Source organism: Leptopilina boulardi, unplaced genomic scaffold, assembly GCF_019393585.1.
Source record: "Leptopilina boulardi isolate dan_hultmark-lab unplaced genomic scaffold, ZJU_Lbou_2.1 LbouV2_137, whole genome shotgun sequence".
Taxonomy (NCBI): Eukaryota; Metazoa; Arthropoda; class Insecta; order Hymenoptera; family Figitidae; genus Leptopilina; species Leptopilina boulardi.
In genome coordinates this window covers 1,047,976-1,067,735 of record NW_026137682.1, presented here as the reverse complement: position 1 = coordinate 1,067,735, position 19,760 = coordinate 1,047,976, and the positions used below count along the sequence as shown (strand labels likewise).

The window sequence follows — 19,760 nt, the reverse complement described above, 5'->3', positions numbered from 1 at the left end:
AACTTTTTTTTGACGAACAAAACTTTTTTTTTATTTATTAACAACCTAACGTGTTTTGCTTATAAAATTTATTGATTTGCAGTGAATTGAAGCTGCTGTGGTTAGCCGCATGTAAAAAAGCAAAGATATTTTCTCCCACCATTATCCTTTTTTTTTGTGTGCGCCTAGATGAAAAATGCGTGATTTAGGACAATTGACAAAATAGTCACCGACATGGGATTTTTATATGTCGCGTTGATAGAATTGGGGAGGGTGCAAAAAAAAAATGGTATAAAACATGTGCACGCACATCCAATCGTGCAGAGGGCAATCCATGCATTTCGATCAGTCAACACAAATGCCTGTATACGCGCGTACTTTTATAAATACAAAGCAGCAGGAGAGGTTGATGCGCGCGGAGAAGCATACGAAACAGCACATGCACACATATGTGTATATATATATATTTAAGTGTGTGTGTGTTGTTCCTCTATCAAGCGCGCGTATATACAAATGGAATAGGTCTGTACGATATGCAGCCATTTGCATACATATAGGGTCATTATAAATATACCGAGTCGCCTACCTCACACACATATACATATACAGCCTGTCTCTCCATCGTCCAGGCTCATCAGAAGCGGTACAACCGCAAGCGGAGAGAGAGCTGCCCAATGGCTCCGCTTTATCCGTTATTGCGAACCAACGCTTTAAGTCTCCATGGATTTCCCTCTGTTGTCAAGCGTTTTTCTCTGGATTTAGAGGGACTAGAAAATAACTGAAGACAAGTGAGAAGATTGAGGGAGATTATAGAGAATACAAATTGAAAAAGAGATGATCTCTGTAGAAAGGATTTTTGAAGAAAAAAAAGATACAATTTTATTAACCTCTTTAGTGATAGAGAAAAAAGAACTCATACTGGGGACCTAAAATGTTGCAGAAAATTCTGATCGACAAATTGTGACCAAATATGAAACTTAGTATATATAAAGATTTTTAGGTAAATTTGTATCAGGGGGTATTTTTGATCCGTCTTTTTGAATTTTTCAATTTTAAAGATACATTCATATTCAGCGCACTCAAATACCCCCTTATAGTACACGGAAAAAAAGAAAAAGTAATTTTTACTACTTTCAGAGTAAAACTGGACCAACTCGAAGTTTCTGCGCATCTCTGGCAATTTTTACTCCAAAAATAGTAAAATTTATTATTTCTGTAGTAAATTTTACTGTTTCCGTAGTAAGTTTTACTATTTCTAGAGTAAATTTTACTATTTTTGGAGTAAAAATTGCCAGAGATGCGCAGAAACTTCGAGTTGGTCCAGTTTTACTCTAAAAGTAGTAAAAGTTACTTTATAAAAGAAATCTTTTTTCTCCGTGTAGGTTTTACCTATTTAATTAAATTTTAAAAAATATGTCTGACATTTTGACTACAACCATTTTAAATTTTGCAAATTGAAGATCGGATTCGAATGCAATGATCCTAAAAACCCCTTGGTACAAAGTTGCATTAGTATTCGTATAAATTTTGAAAAATTACACAGTTTGGGACAACAGTAACAATTTTTTCTCTAACAGTGCTGGGGTCATTATCAATAGTAAAGAGTCAGTTTCACTCTCTAAATTTGAATTAGTGAGAATTCGTTCACTAATTCAAATTAACAAATTAAGAGTACAATACTCATAATAGTCATAAAAGGTATAGTAGTAAAAACTTTCTTTAGTCAGACAAACCTTTTCAAATGTACAATTAAAATTTTTCTAATTTTACTATTAGTGTCGTAAATGACATGCTCATCAAAGAAAGAAACGAACAGCAATTGTTTGAAATGTTGAGTGAATTTAAATAAATTATATTCATTAGAATATATTCACAGTGTCAAAACGACATGATATTTTCGAGCGAACTAAGTTGAAATTTTCTTTTCTCTAGAATGATTTGCACGTGAGTGTCGCAACCGTAAACGTTGATAGGTTTATATGTTAACGTTGTCGCTTGCACAGTGTTGGATATAGGTAGGTGCGCATTACAGATGCTAATAGAAGCAGCATAGCAGATGTACCACGTAGAATACATTAGCGTTTCATTCGTCAGTCATTAGCTGGTAAAATACGAAATACGATTTTGTTGGCAAGTCCTCTCAGTATTAAACTTCTCCGTCACGTAAATCTATTCTCTCTCTTTCTCTCTTTCTCTCTCTCACACACACACACTCTCATACGTTACTCTTTTTCTCTCCTTCTATATGTCTGTGTTCTGTTAATCTTCCTAATTGATTAAAAAACAAGCCGCTGACAAATTTGGTTATTTGCATTCGCGTATATATTACGTAAACGAAATCACAATGTTTTTACAATTAAATTGTACACTCGTTTCTTTTCTAATTTTTTTTTTCTTCAAAAATTATAAGTCAAATTACTTTTAACATTAATATAACAATTTTTCCTCGAGTTTAATTATAAATGTCGTTCATGAGAAAAATTCAAAAGAAGTAGATAAAAAAGCATTGACCTATTCTTTGTTTTATTTTTTTAATCCGATAAAATATATTATATATATCGCTCGTTCATGATAATAGCGGCTATGGAAGAATGGGTGGGGAGGTAAAACGTTAAGTTTAAAATTATTTTACAGATACAGTATAATGAAATCATCGAGTAAATTCAGATAGAGGCGTGGAGTTTTTCAGATAAAAGCGCGATAGAGAAAAGCACGTTAAAAAAAGCATGTGCTAAGTCGATGAAAGTCCGTCGACGATTTAATTATCGAGCCAACCTGTGGCCTTTCTACTCTTCTTTCTCTTTTGCTTCCGCGGCTACAAACCACAAGCAATTTTTAATTAACACCCACGGGACACGACAGAAAAATTACCTGCATTTCAATATAACCCTTAAATACTTTCTGTTTTGCGTTCATAATATGAATTTCATAAGTTACATTTTTTGAAAAAAAAACTTTTTTTTCAATAAAAATTCCACAAAAATTAAATTATATCTACATTAGGAAATAACTTTTTTTAAAAAATATTTTTAATTTAAGTTTAAAATATTTTATATTTGATGTTTGAATATTTTTTCCTTTTTTTAAAAGTGATTGATTCAATTTATTAATCAGTTAATGAGAATTTTCTCATCCGAATGATTAATCAGTTAATTATCTAATAAATTTCCTCATTCACCTGATTTGATTCTAAAGAACCTGATTTTATACTCCTCTCTACTTAAACACTTGATTTTAACAAATATTACATCATGTGACTCTCCACGAAAGAAAAGGGAACAAAATTTTTACGTTATGTTTGTGCTTAGTTAGCGATACTAGCGCTCTTGCGGGGAAACTCTTGCAACTCAGGTGAGAAATGAAGTATTACAAATGGCGGACATGTGAATTTAATAAATTCAAAAAAAAAACCCGGATAGTTCACTCTCACTAAACATAAACAAAAAATTTTTGTTGACGTGGTGCATCATATTATGTCAAAATTGCTCATCATTCAATAGTTCAGTGAAATAATAGTTAATCCTCTTTAAAAAAAAATATAGTTAATTTAACATTTTTGAAGACAACAGTAATTGAAAAATACTCGCAAGTGTCATGAGCATAAATTCATAAAGAAATAAGCCAGTGCATTAGAGTATTATAATAATGACAAAGAGTAGCAACGAGATGTCTGAGCAATTATCGTGATTTTTATAAATGGGTTTCTTTATCGTGGATGTAGGTGTCGTGAAACAAGGGTAAGTTGCTCCTCGCGGTTGTGCAGCCAACGTTTTGTGCTTCCCTGCCTTAACGGACCTACCCTTTTTCGGGATTCCCTTTCCCTCTATAATTCTGTCCTCCTCCCTCAATGTTTCTCGCTCTCCCTCCCTCCCTCTCACTCTCTCTTTCTCATCATGGTTGAGACCCTCGCTTTCCCCTGTTTCTCTTTTCCCTTCTCGCTCTTACCACCACCTCGAATGAACGAGTCAACCCCCCACCTACCGTCGAAGCAACCCCTCCAGTCGACGTCGTCGCCGCCACTGCCGCCGCCGCGATACATTGCGATACACGGCTCTTGTCTCCACGCTACCTACCTACGTGCAGGACACAGCGCTTAGCCCATAGATACACTAGGCCACTAGGCACACTAGTCACCACCCCTTTAACCCGGTTACCCCTCTTGTTCATCCTGACTTGACCCTCCAACCGTATTCATCCGACGTACGTTTTGCCCGTCCGTATATACATATATATATTAATCCGTCCTGCGTGAACCAACACAAACTTGTCACGAGGCATAAACCTCTTCCTCCCCCCTCCTTTCACCCTTCTCAACAACAACACACGTACACAACGTCATTGTAAACACGTGTATCCATATACATAAATATACACACACGTGTACACAACTGAGACAACCATGTGTACACAAACAGTGTAAAGTGTCCCTCCCGTACTTTATTTTGGACTAAAAAAAAAAAGTTATTTTTCAAATATTCCAAGAGGTGTGTCCACATAATTGCTCATCCAACAGATAAATCAGTGATCAGTGTCAATAGTGTGACCCACACTATAATTGTGGCAAGTGTCTTGTAAAAAATCAAGTTTGACAAAAAAAAAAAAAGAAGTGATTTCTGATTGTCAATAAAACCCAATTTTGTGTGCTGTGTATTGTCCATATTGGAAGTTTGTTATTAACAAGATTTGGTTGTGTTGCCAAGGGCCTTTTTTTATTGAAGTGAAAAGAAAAAAAAAATATTTCGATACAGTGCTTCTTTTATTCGCCGTCAGTTTATAGTGTTCGCGCGATTCGACGGTTAAAATTGCTTTTTCATCAAAAAAAAAAAAGTAAGTTGTTTCGTGACACACTGATCGAGGGTTGCTTTAACAATATAGAGATTAGCTAATCACCCTCATTGTTCTCAATTATGCTTTCTTATCGGTCTCTTGTGAAAGTTTCTCCATTTTCTGGTGAAAAATTCATTTCTTCTTTGGCTTCGAAATTTTATTGCCTGATGCAATTATTTCCACTATTCAAAGTTTAAAAAATACCTACATAAGGTATGATTTTAGTTTAACAACAATTTTCTTTATTTTCAACCGGAGGTTTCGAATTTCTATTTGTTGAAAGACATTTTTGCTGATAAAATTTTTTTTGAAACTGCAAATACTTTGTTGGTAAATTATTTTTTAAGATTGCTCTGTTAAAAATTACTTTCATCATAAATATGTTGATCAGAATTATCAGTAATTATAACGGAAATTATTTAATACAACTGGCATTTTTTGTATCTAACTAGAAATTTTAATTATTAATTAAAATTGCCAGTCAATAAAAAACAATATTTCTGACATCATTCCTTTAACTTTATTTGTATGGAAATTTCATGATATTCATCTTCTGAGTAATATTACACCAATATCATTCAAGTTGATCGAAATCAAAATTTTTCCATTTTTAACAAATTATTTTCAAAATCAACTGTTCAGTTTTCTTTAACCATCATCTTTCTTCTTGAAAAGACAAAATTCGCTGCTCAGAATATTTCAAGATTTAATTGACTTTTTATCATAATATTCATTTAAAATCTTAAATCTCAGAATATTCAGATGAATTCAGTCACTTCAATTCTTCTTTCCCGAATAAATCGGCAACAATTATTAAATTCAAATTCTAGCAAAAATCTAAAATTCTCATTTATTTTTAGAAAGAACTCCTAACTTCTTCCCTTGATCCAGTTTCTGAAGTTCTGAACCTCTTAGCTTAGAACCACGAATTGGTTGCGATTGAGATATCAAGATGTTCACGTTACGGATTGACTGATCGGAGGTCAGTGTCACTGCGTGATATTCATCCCCCCCCTCTAAAAAAAAGAAGTAGCGTGCGTAAAAGACCTATATAAAGAAAACTGTTCACGATTTCGCGTGGCCTAACCGGCGTGTGCTCAAAAGCAGTCGTGGTCTCGTTTCCCGCGCGCACAACCAGTCAACCAACACCAACACATCAACGAGCCGACAAGCAACGCAACTCCACCAACCAACGAAACCAACCCCTACACACAACAACCCAACGAGGCATCCCCCACTCTGAATCGCACAACAGCTAGAGCGGAAGTACTAGTCAGTCGCCGAGCGACCTTTCGACATTACGGGTTAGCTTGAACCCTCCTTTTGAACCTTTTTAATCACTTTCTACATCATTCTCAGAACGTGCAAACATCTCGCGACAAAAAAAAAAAAGCGTTTTTGTTTTGAATCCTCCAATAGAGAGAGAGAGAGAGTTGAATGATCCTTCATAGCGCCCGTTGTGCAGACTATTCCGGTTCTTCTATGATGATCAAACAGACACCTCGTGGTTGATCCGGCGTGTTAGGGATTTTACGTCTTCGCTCAAAGAAGTTACTAGAATGTTCAAAAAATCTTATTCCAATATTGAGGATGTTATTAGTACTAAAATCGAATTAATTGACCGTATCACTGATCAATAGATTTATATTACTGATCAATTCAATTGTAATTACCAATCAATTACTTTCATTTAATCATTGATTTCATCTCAGTGGTCAAATGAATTGTGTTTGATAATTATTGTCATTGCAGATTGAACAAATAAAAGATATAATAATATCTGAATTTAATATTTAGCCCTCGAACAGTGTGTGTGTGACGGTGAAAAAAAAATTTTAGCAACAATTTTTGAAGACGTGATATTTGGTGAATTCAGCGCGCGCGGTCGTTTACTGAGAAAGCAGTCGTTGTGTACTTGTTGAGCCACGAGCTCTTGGTTTAATATTTAACAAGATCCTGAGAAGTGTGCCGCTGCTGTTGCTCCTTTTCCTCAACAACTGCTCTTGAGTTGTACGACGTCGACGACGAATCAGAAATTCGCAGACCAAAAGTGTTTTACAAGTCTTAAATAAACTGTTGACGTCAAATAAACTCTATCTACAGAATCTTTCAATTTGAAAAATAAATCAACAACCACGTGGAGTTGAAGATATATTGAAAACAACTCAAGAGAGATAGAGATTAAACCAGTTCGCCAATATCATCATTAACCATTTGAAATTTCTAAGTAGTTTCAAGATAGACACCCACTTAAGATTGCGCGTTACCTGTTTGCCAGTTAACTGTATTCCAAAGTTCGTCCTTGAAATTTAGTTACAGTCAAGAAAGCGAGTTAAGATTATCCATACAAGTTCGAGCCAAGTTAGCAATCTCTCTAGAGATTCGTGAAACCTTGATTGAATTGATCAATCAATAGTTGATCCAAAATCAGTTCAGTTCAAGTGTGTGTGTGTGTGTGTTTGTGCAAAATCCCACCAGCAGGTGAACATCATTATTATCATCATCAATCAAAGGAATTTGATTTACAAGTGACACAAGACAGTGGGATCATAAGTTGTAGTAGGAGTAGTAGCAGTAACCAATCTTTTCAAGTGGAAGAGATCAACGGTCCTTCGCGTGATTGGGTGCAGTGGTGCAGTGCTTGCCGGGGAAGAAGGGAAGTTGGGGTGGCCACGTCATCGGGCAGTTTGCCTCCAAGTGCACCGGGCCCCGGGGCTGCAGTGGTGGGTTGCCTGGTTGGAGTGTATCCGTGTTCTCAAACTTCGGCGGGGCCCAGGGGCCCCACAACAGCCACACATCTCATTCAAGGTATTCCAACAACTCAACAACTTCAGGGGACCAGTTGTCGTGCCTGTTGCTGCTCCCATATCAACAACCATCATCATCAACAGCAGCCGCCAACAGCGGTCCAGCTCACCAGCCAACGGGGCGGTCTATCGCTGAGGGTAGCGAGGGTGGCGTCCACCACCTCCGTCCGAGCCGCCCCCTACGCCCATCCCCAGCACCAAGGGCTGGGGCCAGAGTGCAGGTAATAAACTTTTTAAGACAATCACTTTTCTAAAGAAAAAACAAAATCTTGATTTACTTTATTTTTTTCACAAAAAAAGAACATTCAAACTAATGAGATCATTTAAAATTAATTAAATAACTAAACTAACATCGCACGATAACCGCGCACTCTCTCTACTTCTGCTACTTCTCTTCTTCTTCTTCTTCTACTTCCACCTTGGAAAATTGATTCAACTTCATCAAAAACGCATCGTATTGAAGAAATTAATGCTCTCAAAGTGAATATAAAAATTAATAAATAAAAGACGTGTTATTTTAAAAGTAGCCCAACTAAGAAGTAAGATTGTGCGGCGAAACGTTCGCGACGTTATTAAGAGCAACAAATAAGAAAAAAAAAAAAAAAACGAACGAAACAAAGGTGTAGGGAGGAGACGGGCGCAGTGGGTGGAGGTGGTGCGCACATCCTCGGCAGTCCGATGCTGTTTGTTCCGTTCACGGTGCCGACTTTCCCCGCGACGCACCACCAGACGTCTCATCCGGTTCACCAGACGCACCATCAGCAGCTGCAACCCAACAACCAGAATCCGGTGCAACAGCCGCCACCGCCGCAGCTCACTCAACTCAACCAGCTGAATCATCTCAATCATCAGGGCATCGTACCTGTGACTACCAATCAACCCACCGTTCATAGTACCAGCTGTTCACCACAACAGCAGGCTACAACACCCAACAAGGTTAGAGAGATCATCAATTCATTCAATTTATTATTGACTCTATATTCTTTTTTTCTCTAAACAGGTTGTCCAACAAAAATATTTAAATCACCGTTATCGAAAATTCTAAAATTAAGAATAAATTCTTGGTATACGATTATAAAATATTTCGATGCAATTTCAATTTTATTTATTTTACACTCGAAATTAGTACACTGTACACTGTAAAAAAAGAGAGTTGAATTTCAACTCCCTAGGGGATGCTATAAAAGTCCCACCCTTTTGGAGTTGAAGTGAAAGGAGTTAATGCTTTACGAGGTAATTTTATGCCTAAACAGTTAGTTTTACACTGTAAAAATGGAGTTGAATTTCAACTCTCCAGGGGATGCTATAAAAGTCTCACCCATTGGGGAGTTAAAGCAAAGGGAGTTCAACTTTAACTCCTTACATGAGTTGAAGAATATGATCCTCCATTATAAAATAACTTAAAAGGGAGTTGATACTGAACTCCTTAACCTGAACTCCCTTCCACTATTGGTTAACTCCTTTTTCGAGTTGATTTTTAACTCGAAAAATCAAACTCCCAACTCCTAGTGCTGTTAACTCCCTAAATTTTTTACAGTGTAAGGAGTTAATTTAATTATTAACTCCCTTTTTGAGTTGATTTTTATCTCGAAACATTTAACTCCCAGTGCCGTTAATTCCCTAATTTTTTTACAGTGTAAAAAAGGGAATTACATTTTAATTCCTAACGGGACTCTATAAAAGTCCCACTCTTTTGGAGTTAAAACTAAGGGAGTTGATGCTAAGAGAGTTAATTTTATGCCTAGGGAGTTAATGTTAAAGAGTTGATTTTTAACTCCAAAAATTTTACTTTCAATTCTGGTTGCCATTAACTCCCAAATTTTTTTTACAATATACTCTCTAAATCTGAAGCAGTCACTTTTGAATAATTCTTTTGCGACGATTTGTTCATTAAATAAATTAGTAAGCGTTCTGCTTATTATGTACTGGAAAAAGTTCGGGAACTGAGTAACAACCGGAGTTGGGAGTAAACTTTTTAGAGTTAAAAATCAACTCTAAAAGTGTGTAAACATTAGACTAACTCCCTTATCATTAACTCCCTAAGCATACGATTAACAAAAAGGTGGGACTTTTATAAAATCCCGGTAGGAATTAATACTAAGAGAGTTAATTTTATGCTAAGAGAGTTAATATAATGTAAACTTATTTTTGGAGTTGATTTTCAACTCCAAAAATTTTACTCCCAACTCAGCTTATTAACTTTTTAAGAAGTTTTACAGTGCAGTTTACTAAGTAGTAATTTTCCACTACACTGTAAAAAAATTTGGGGAGTTAATGGCAACCGGAGTTGTGAGTCAAATTTCGGAGTTAAAAATCAACTCCAAAAGTGAATTAACATTACACTGTAAAAAAATTAGGGAGTTAACAGCACTAAGAGTTGGTAGTTGAATTTTTCAAGTTAAAAATCAACTCAAAAAAGGAGTTAATAATTAAATTAACTCCTTAAAACTAACTCCCTAGGCATAAAATTAACTCGCAATGCATTAACTCCCTTCGCTTCAACTCCAAAAGGGTGGGACTTTTATAGCATCCCCTAGGGAGTAGAAATTCAACTCCTTTTTTTACAGTGTAGATTAACTTTTTTAACATTAACTCTCTAAGCACCAACTTTCTTTATTTCAACTCCAAAAGTGTGCGACTACTATAGAATTCCGTTGGGAGTTAAAATCTAACTCTTTTTTTACAGTGTATTTAGAATGTACTGTAAAAATAGAGTTATATTTTAACTCCCAATGGGATTCAATAGAAATCGCATCTTTTTGGAGTTGAAGAAAAAGAAGTTTATGCAATGGGAGTTATTTTTATGTCTAGGGAGTTAATCTAATGTTTACTCACTTTTGGAGTTGATTTTTAACCCAAAAATTTTACTTCCAATTCTGGTTGCCATTAATGTACTAAATTTTTTAAAATAGTTTAGTGAGAACATTTTTTAAATTCCCAGACGTATTCTCAAATTCAATTCTTAAAGTCCAAGTTGACTGTCCTGATTAAATAATTCAACCTGCTATACAGTACACAAGTCTCTTGAGCAGTTAAAAAGACTTGTTCAAATAGAAGAATTCGAGTGTCTCGTTGGTCTAATTATTTGATCGGGACCATTAATATTGTTTACAATTAGCATTAACTAAAAACAATATTCTAAAATAAGAAATAAATTATTCTTGACAAATGTTTAAAAAATATTTAGATAAAATTTATTCTTAAATTCAGATTTCATTTATTTTACACTCGATATAAGAATTATGTTCTAACGTTAGTGTAAGATTTTTTTTTCTAAATTCTAAATCATTTTCTAAAACGTAACCACGACTGCAAAAATAGTGTTGACGATCAATTCCAATGTCAGATTTGAGAAATTCAAAATGGCTAATCCAAAATGGCTGCAGGTTATTTAAAAAATTGATCGGATTTTCTTCCAACACGTTTCACTAATTATGAATTTGATATTAGATTTGCAAAATTTGAAATAGCTGATCCAATATGACGAAATTTTTTTTATCTTCATAAGATTTGATTAAAATTCATTACTCAGAGGTTCTTGGGGTAGACAAATACAAATTTAATTCATTAACAATTAAATTCAATTATATGTAAATTTTAATTTTTTAAATTATTTAAATCGTATTCAATTATTCTTAAAAATTATTATTGTGTCTTTTAATTATTTTATTTTTATTATTAAATATTTACCATTTAATTATTATTTAATTATTTTTTTATTCTTTTATTTAGTATCATAATTTAATATAGATAATATAAATTAAAAAATATTTTATAAGAAGTATTAAAAAAACTCTTAAAATGTCAAATAAAAATTATTTAATAAATTAGTATTCAAATTTCCTTATTATTTTCTTTTTTAATTAAAAATTATTTCATTCTAAATTGACACTTTCCAATTTATTTTGAAAGTAATAAATTTAAATGATTCAAAACGAAGAAATTGTTATGATTTCGATAGTGTTTGTACACAGAAAAAACCTGAATTCAAATTGAGTATAGATTCTATACTCAATTTGATTCGCAACAAAAATGAAACTGGTTGTCTCATTTCGAGTTCTAAGGTAAAAGTATCAAAATGAAACAGGCAAGTTTCATTTTGAGAAAAAGAAAAATGGAAAAATATTGTGAAATAACGAATAATTTTGCACAAAAACATGAAATATAATAATTACAAAGAAGTAAATAACACGCTAGACTTAATATATTTGATTAAAAATTGCTTGTAATCGCGTAATAAAATAATAAAGGAAATATGTTTTTAGGTTAGAAAAATGAAAACATGTGTTTTGACAACAGGAACGGTACTGCCAACTTAAATAATAGCGGTAAATTTAAAAACTTATGAAATTAATTATTATCTACGTAAATAATAATAAATAATTTTTATTTAAAAACTTCTAAATATTCGTACTGTCAAAATAATCTTTCTGGTGTTGTTGAAACATTAGAAACAATAATTGAAATACAAAATTACTCTGCTTATGATGCCAACTTAGAAATCTGAAATTCCAGCCAATATCATTTTGAATAACATGAAGTTTGTCCCATACTCATTTCGATACCCAAAAGAAAATGAGTTGCAACAAAAATGAGTCCAAGTTTTTTCTGTGTAATTCCTGAACGCTCAATGTTTATATTGAGGTACTAATAAAAGACGAACGACATTCAAGCTCAGGTAATAAACAATAAATACAGAATTTTATTTCTAATCTGATCAGTTGAAAATCGTGCTTCGACGTGTATAAACGTGTTCATTTAATGTCTTGTGTGGGTTATTTTTGAATTATTATTATTTTTTATTATTATTCAAAATTATCATAAAAAATAGGGAAAATACAAAAAGGGACTTTAACAATAGACAATAGTTATTTTAGTAAAATTTTATTCAATTTTAATATAAGTAGTTTCGGAAGTGATCGAACAATTTAAAACCGCTACCGCTTAAAAAGAATGTAAAAAAAAATTTATTTTTTATTTCATACGTAAAATTTCGTGAATTTGAAAAATATTTTTGAAAATGTTAATAAGTGTCTGTGATAGTGTGACCTCTATGTCATTATTCTATATTGACAATGGATACTGGATACATCAGGATAACGATACAGCTCTGCCGAATTAGATTTAAATCAGGTATTTTTTTTTATTAATATTCTTAATAATTTATATACAATATAAATGGTCATCAACGCTGAAATTACATTTAATCAAATTAATATATGTATTTAAAAAATTTAATTTTTTAAAATATTTTCAAAAATTCTATGAAAAAACAGTTATTTTAAAGGTGGAAAAATGCCTTTCTCAATTTTAATTTTTTTGTTTATTTTTTTAAAATTATAATAAATTAAAATTTATTCGTTTGCAAAAAAAAAATTTAATCGATTTAAATAATCGGTTACTTAACTATTTATCAAATAAATATTTACTTGAACCAAATAATTTTTATTTGAATTAAATAAACTGTATTTGAACCAATAATTTCTGTATTTCAATACCATTTAATTGACACAAATAATAATTGTTTGATGTAAATAAATATTTATTTGTTGATAGTCAAGTACCGAAAACTGATTATTAGAATCAAATAATTTTTTTTCTGTTTATAAATGAAGAGCAAGGTTTTTTTTTAATTAGTATTATTATTTTATTAGAATTATTTATATAAATATCAAACCTTTCGCCTAATTATTATTAATCAAGGGTAAATTTCATCAAAGTGTGAAAGGTTTTTTTTTTTATCAATTGTCCTACGGTGAGTCTAACAATCTTCTTTTGATAACAAAAGCACAATGTTTCTTCTTTTCATTTCTTCTCGCTTGTGTCTTTACCATATCCCTTGTAGTGAAGCGCTTTTATTATCCTGGCGTGGATTCAAGTCAATTTTCTTTAGCGAGCCATAACTCCCTGAAGGATATACCATGGTCGAAGCATGGTCCATGCCTTGGCAAGGTTGGCAGTAGGAATGTGGCTTAATTTTCCGAGTCTGGAAGCACTAGTTTTCGACGTGGTTTTGCTCCTCCTTTGGCGCCGCCTCGCCAAACTCTTAGGATAGAAAAGACATTTTCAATTTTCACACGATCAATTATTATGAAAGTTATAAGTGTTCAAAAAGTCACATTTAATTACATTTGACTCATTCAAAATGCAATACTTAATAAATAAAAGACGCGCAAAAAAGAAATTGTTAATGAAATTAATAATCAATAAAAATAAATGAAATAAATAATAATAATAGTAGAAAATTTATAATGAAAAATAAATGATATAAAAAAAAAATTTGAAAACATAAGAAAAATGTAAAATAGAGTAGAAATTAAATTTTAAATAAGTTGATTTATTTATTTTTTAATGGACTGACAGATTTGTTTTTATAAATCAATATAGCTTACAGTATATAATTTTAAGGTATTATAAATTGATGAAGTAGTGATTTTAATATTCCGCAAACTATATTAAATTATTAGTATTTCAAAATACTCGTATTATAAACCTTTTTTTTTTTAATTGACTTTAATGTGAATATATCGGACGCCAGGTTTTAAAATAATCCAAAATCAATATTTGGTACATAATAAATATCAAATAAGTACACTGAAAAACAATTTATTTGATTCAAACACCTGTGTATTTGGTTATTATCAAATAAATATTTACTTGAATCAAATAAATGGTATTTGCTTCTAATACTGTAATATTTGATTCAAGTAAATATTTATTTGATAATAACCAAATACACCGGTATTTGAATCAAATAAATTTTTTTTCAGTGTACATATATAACATTTAATTAATTAAAAAGTCTTTCACAATTTATACTTTCTTGATTGAAACGATATTTAGAGTTTCGTGGCTCAGGCCCGAAAGCCTTATATTTTTGCTTTGACGTCCGTCCGTCTGTCTGACGTGCACTCGTATGGTTGCCATGGCAACAGTTACCATAGTAACCGTTTCCATGGCAGCCGTTTCCATAGCAACCATTTCTATAGCAACCGTTTCCATAGCAACCGTTACCATGGTAGTAAACGTTACCTTAGCAACCTTCCAAAGTGGAAGTGGGAGTAAAAATGGGAAAAAGTGGATTTGGAAGGAAGTGGGAATAAAAATAGAAATTAGTGGAAATTGGAAAAGTGAAAATAGGAATGGAAGTGGGAATGCAAGTGACAATTGAAATGGTTTTCTATAATCAACTAAAATTGATGTTTACTAATAAAATCAATTTTTTTTACTGACTAAAAATTATTTCTATTTCTGATACGAATAATTTCAGGGGAAATTTTAATAAAAATATTTTCACAAACATGAAAAAAATAAAATGAAATATTATAAAAGTCATTTGTTTACTTGAAATAATTATTTACATTTCTAGAATTTTTTAATTTCATTTAAAAAGAAGGAACTTATTAAGGATAAGAGTTTTGTGTAGTTGAGATGCAAACCGTAAAATAAGTAAGACGAATAAATTCGTAGGACAGAGAGTTAAAGATGGCTTTATAGCCTTACTTTCAAGAATGAAGGAGGAAGAAAGGAAGGAGGAAAGACGAGAGATACCTGAATTCTAAAGGGAGGGAAATGACTCCTATCTTGGGGTAGAATGGGAAGAAGAGCGCGGGAAGACTTTGCAAGTTGCTCACGTAACTTTATTAATTAAAGGTTGTTAGTCCTTGTTGCTCGATACACTTTGAATATACGTATACTGATGCTTACAATTTTACACGATAGAAAATGACTTTAAGCTGTTATTTTTTAACTTTACAATTATTCTTAATTATAAAATTTATATATTAAAAAGAAAAAAAAAAGAAGTTGCTCCTATATATGATTTTTTTCAATGAAAACAAAGTACATACCTATGTGTTTTTGATATCTCGGAGGGGTTTTTTTTTATCCTAGACCGAATTGGTAAACCGTTGCCATAATATTTCGTTCAATAATATTGACTTTGTCATCAATTTTTCAATGCTGCACGTGACTTTTATAACCGTCATGAAATTTATTATTGAACCCCCCTCCCCAACCTTCTGCAAAAAAAAAACGTTGTAAAACTGTCACGTGAGTTATGACACTGTCTCTAACACTTAACTCGTTTTCAACATTTGAAATTGACACAGAGATAAAAATTTTGTTGTATATATGTTTTACCATTTACAACTGACTCCGATTCTATAATTTTTTTTTGATTTATCGTTTTTTTTATATTTATTCCGGATTTTGAGATTTTTTTTATAGTTAACTGTAAAATTTTGTTTTAAAGAGAAAAATGTTGTTTAAAAATTTGTTTTTTGATAATTATTTTTTTCATTCACTAATGATTGATTAATAATGAAATCTTTACTCGGGTTTTTATATGGTGATAATTAATTTTTACAGAATCTATTATTATCGGAAAAATAATGATAAAATATTAAATTATTTTAAATTTTTGAATTGAATTTTATTTTTATTTAAATAAGTTAAAACATTTTTTTTGTATTAAAAATTAAATATTAACAGTTTTGAAATATAAAAAAAGAGTTTTGTAGAATCATAATATATTTTTTTTAATGTTGTAACAGAAATACGAATCTGAAAGTATCGAGTTTTCATAATATGAATTTTTCCAAAATTGAGTCAAAGTAATTTTTTTTCCATTAAAGAACAAATTTCTTAAAAAACAAACAATTTTTAAATAAGTATTATTTTCTTAAAATAAAACATTATTTTTTATAGATAAGGAAAAAAGTTATTTCGGTTTTTATAATTTTTTTTTATTTATACCAAAGAATACAGCTGTAGGAATACCATTAATAAAAATAAAAACTTATAATTTGTAAAAAAAATAAATACAGTAATAATAAGAAAAGATTAGTTAATGTAGAAAAAAGGATAAAAAAGGAACAGTTTATAGAACTAAAAAAAAAAGTGATCCTATCTTTTCTATAACAAGTAGGCGACAATAAGTTTAGTAAAGGCACTAATATTTGTGTTGAAAAAATCAATGTCAGATTGTGCATTATTACAAATCACATTCAATTCATTACACATGACATATATTGGTAAAATAAAACCTATAGATGAAGTTGGCCTTGGTAAATTAAAAGGTAACCACTTTCTACTAGTTATGCGGGGTACTTTCAGATTAATTATATTAAGTAATTCAGAACAATCGTTATTATAATTTAATAAAGCATGTATAAATTTACATTTGGCGATTGTTCATCTTTCTTCTAATGTAAAAACGTTGAATTTGGTACAAAAGCTCCAGATAATCCGACCCTCTAGGAGGATAAAAATTGTATTTATACGAAAGTTGCAATATTTTAAAAATCGTTTTTGTAAACTTTCAAATATTAAAATATCCTTATCATAAATGGGTTCCCAAAGTAAGGCTAAATATTCGATTTTAGATCTAACGATCGTATTAAATAAAATAATTAAAACGTCAGCTGACTTAATATGTTTGGTTAATCGAATAAGATAACCCAAAGCTCGGGACGCTTCCTAGGATCAAACTATCGGAAGCCTTGCAATTAAAAAGAAAGACATTATTAGAATTGGCGAAAGTCACAACGGAACATTTAGACAGGTTAAGATCAAGTTCGTTTATATTACACCATTGAAGCAAGCTAATGCTGTTTTTTTTTGTAAAGTACGACAATCTGCATCAGAGTTTATAACGGAATAAATTTTTAAATCGTTAAAAAAAGTGAATTATTTACACACAGAAAAAACCTAGATTCATTTTTGTTGCAACTCATTTTGAGATCCACATCAAATTGAGTAAATTGCAAACTTCAAGTTACTCAAAATGAGATTCAATGTAAAGAAGTGTCAGCCCACACAGCACAACATCTTACACCAGGCCTACAGCAGGCTTACATGTAAGGTTTGTAAGGTAACATCGTAAGCCCATAGTAGACTTACAGTAAACCTAAAATGTCCGCCTTACAGTAAGCTTACATGGTAGGGTCGAGGTAAGCTTACATGGTAGGGTCGAGGTAAGCTTACATGGTAGGGTCGAGGTAAGCTTACACGGTGAGGTCGAGGTAAGCTTACACGGTAAGGTCGAGGTAAGCTTACATGGTAGGGTCGAGGTAAGCTTACACGGTAAGGTCGAGGTAAGCTTACACGGTAAGGTCGAGGTAAGCTTACATGGTAGGGTCGAGGTAAGCTTACATGGTAGGGTCGAACCCGGGACCGAAGTATATACCTAACAACCTAACCAACTGAGCTAAACGGGGAACTGACAATGAGAAAAGTAATCTTGCTTTTAAGGAGTTGATTATCTTCTTGGTTCCACTTTAAAAGTAAGATTACTTTTCTCATTGTCAGTTCCCCGTTTAGCTCAGTTGGTTAGGTTGTTAGGTATATACTTCGGTCCCGGGTTCGAATCCTACTCCTCCCAAATTTGTTTTCAAAACTTTCTGCGAAATGATAGGTTCCCAAAATAGAATAAGGCAAAAGAAAAATTTTTTTATTGAATATTTATTTATTATTAATATTATTATTTGAATATAACTTGCCTTACCTTGTAAGCTTACCACAACCTTACCTCAACCTTACAACTTAATAATAACCTTACCACAGCCTTTACTCATAAGCTTACCTCGACCTTACCGTGTAAGCTTACCTCGACCCTACCATGTAAGCTTACCTCGACCCTACCATGTAAGCTTACCTCGACCTTACCGTGTAAGCTTACCTCGACCTTACCGTGTAAGCTTACCTCGACCCTACCATGTAAGCTTACCTCGACCCAACCATGTAAGCTTACCTCGACCTTACCGTGTAAGCTTACCTCGACCTTACCGTGTAAGCTTACCTCGACCCTACCATGTAAGCTTACCTCGACCCTACCATGTAAGCTTACTGTAAGGCGGACATTTTTGGTTTACTGTAAGTCTACTATGGGCTTACGATGTTACCTTACAAACCTTACATGTAAGCCTGCTGTAGGCCTGGTGTAAGATGTTGTGCTGTGTGGGAGCTTATGTTAGGTTTAATTTTTTCAGATTTCCAGGTTGGCAGCATTTGTAGTTTTTACATGTTGTGCCTTCTCACGAAAGAGACATAATTTAAATGTGTAAACATAACCTCTTTTAATGTCACAAACAAGTTTAATCATTTATTTATTAATTAAAAATAGGTTTCTAATAAATGAAGGGAATTAATAAATTTGTGTATTAATGAAAAATATATTTTTATTTAATAATTAAATTATTAAATAAACAATATTGTTTTTAAAAGTGAAAAAAAGATATAAAATTAAAACTATTGGATTGTAAACAATATTGTTTGTCAAAAGAAATATGTTTCTTGTAATTAACTCGTTTTTAAAATGTTTAATGAATGCAGTGGAATAAAAGAAGTGTTCTAAATTAAAAGACTGTTTTTGTAATAAAGAATTAACAATAAATTTCCAATGATTTTTAGTACAATTTTATTGACAACTATTATTATTAAAAACAAATTACACTTAAGAGCATTTGAACCTTCGTGACGTCACAAATCATGGCGCATGACACGCAAACTTCTCAGGTATGTGAAAAGCACAATTTTGAATATTTTTTAAAAAAACCTTTTGGAAAATATTCAGAATAACACAGACTCTGTCTGTTATGTGCGAAAAATTCAAAATTTTGCGTTTAAAACGTTTTTTAAACAATGCCTACATATAAGCAATTCGTGTATTTTTCCTTACTTGTGACAACCAACTTAAACATTGTTTAAAAAACGTTTTATACGCAAAATTTTGAATTTTTCGCACATAACAGACATAGTCTATGTTTCTCTGAACATTTTCCAAAAAGTTTTTTTAAAAAATATTCAAAATTGTGTTTTTCACATACCTGAGAAGTTTGCGTGTCATGCGCCATGATTTGTGACCTTAACATTGTTTAAAAAACGTTTTAAACGCAAAATTTTGAATTTTCCGCACATAACAGACAGAGTCTATGTTATTCTGAACATTTTCCAAAAGGTTTTTTTAAAAAATATTCAAAATTGTGCTTTTCACATACCTGAGAAGTTTGCGTGTCATGCGCCATGATTTGTGACGTCACGAAGGTTCAAATGCTCTTAATGCTTCCTAGTAATTCTCTCTTTTGACAAAATTACAGCTGTAGAGTAAGCTTTTGAATATTAAAATATTTTTATTATTTTAAAAGT

General features: G+C 31.9%; 1 protein-coding gene across 8 annotated transcripts in view; it reads left to right on the top strand.

Annotated features, from left to right (window-relative positions):
- Positions 1–19,760, top strand: part of LOC127291435 (nucleolysin TIAR) — a 907,547-nt gene that overhangs the window by 132,855 nt on the left and 754,932 nt on the right. For 3 of the 8 annotated variants that reach the window (XM_051320566.1, XM_051320567.1, XM_051320569.1), the window contains exons 1-2: positions 7,251–7,834; positions 8,234–8,549. The exons of 4 other annotated variants lie outside the window; for them this stretch is intronic. In XM_051320566.1, coding sequence (XP_051176523.1) covers positions 8,292–8,549 — 258 coding nt within the window. In that variant the 5' untranslated portion in view covers positions 7,251–7,834; positions 8,234–8,291. Of the gene's footprint in view, positions 1–7,250; positions 7,835–8,233; positions 8,550–12,695; positions 12,747–19,760 lie in introns of those variants that run through there. One more of the 8 variants, XM_051320578.1, reaches the window with a different exon arrangement.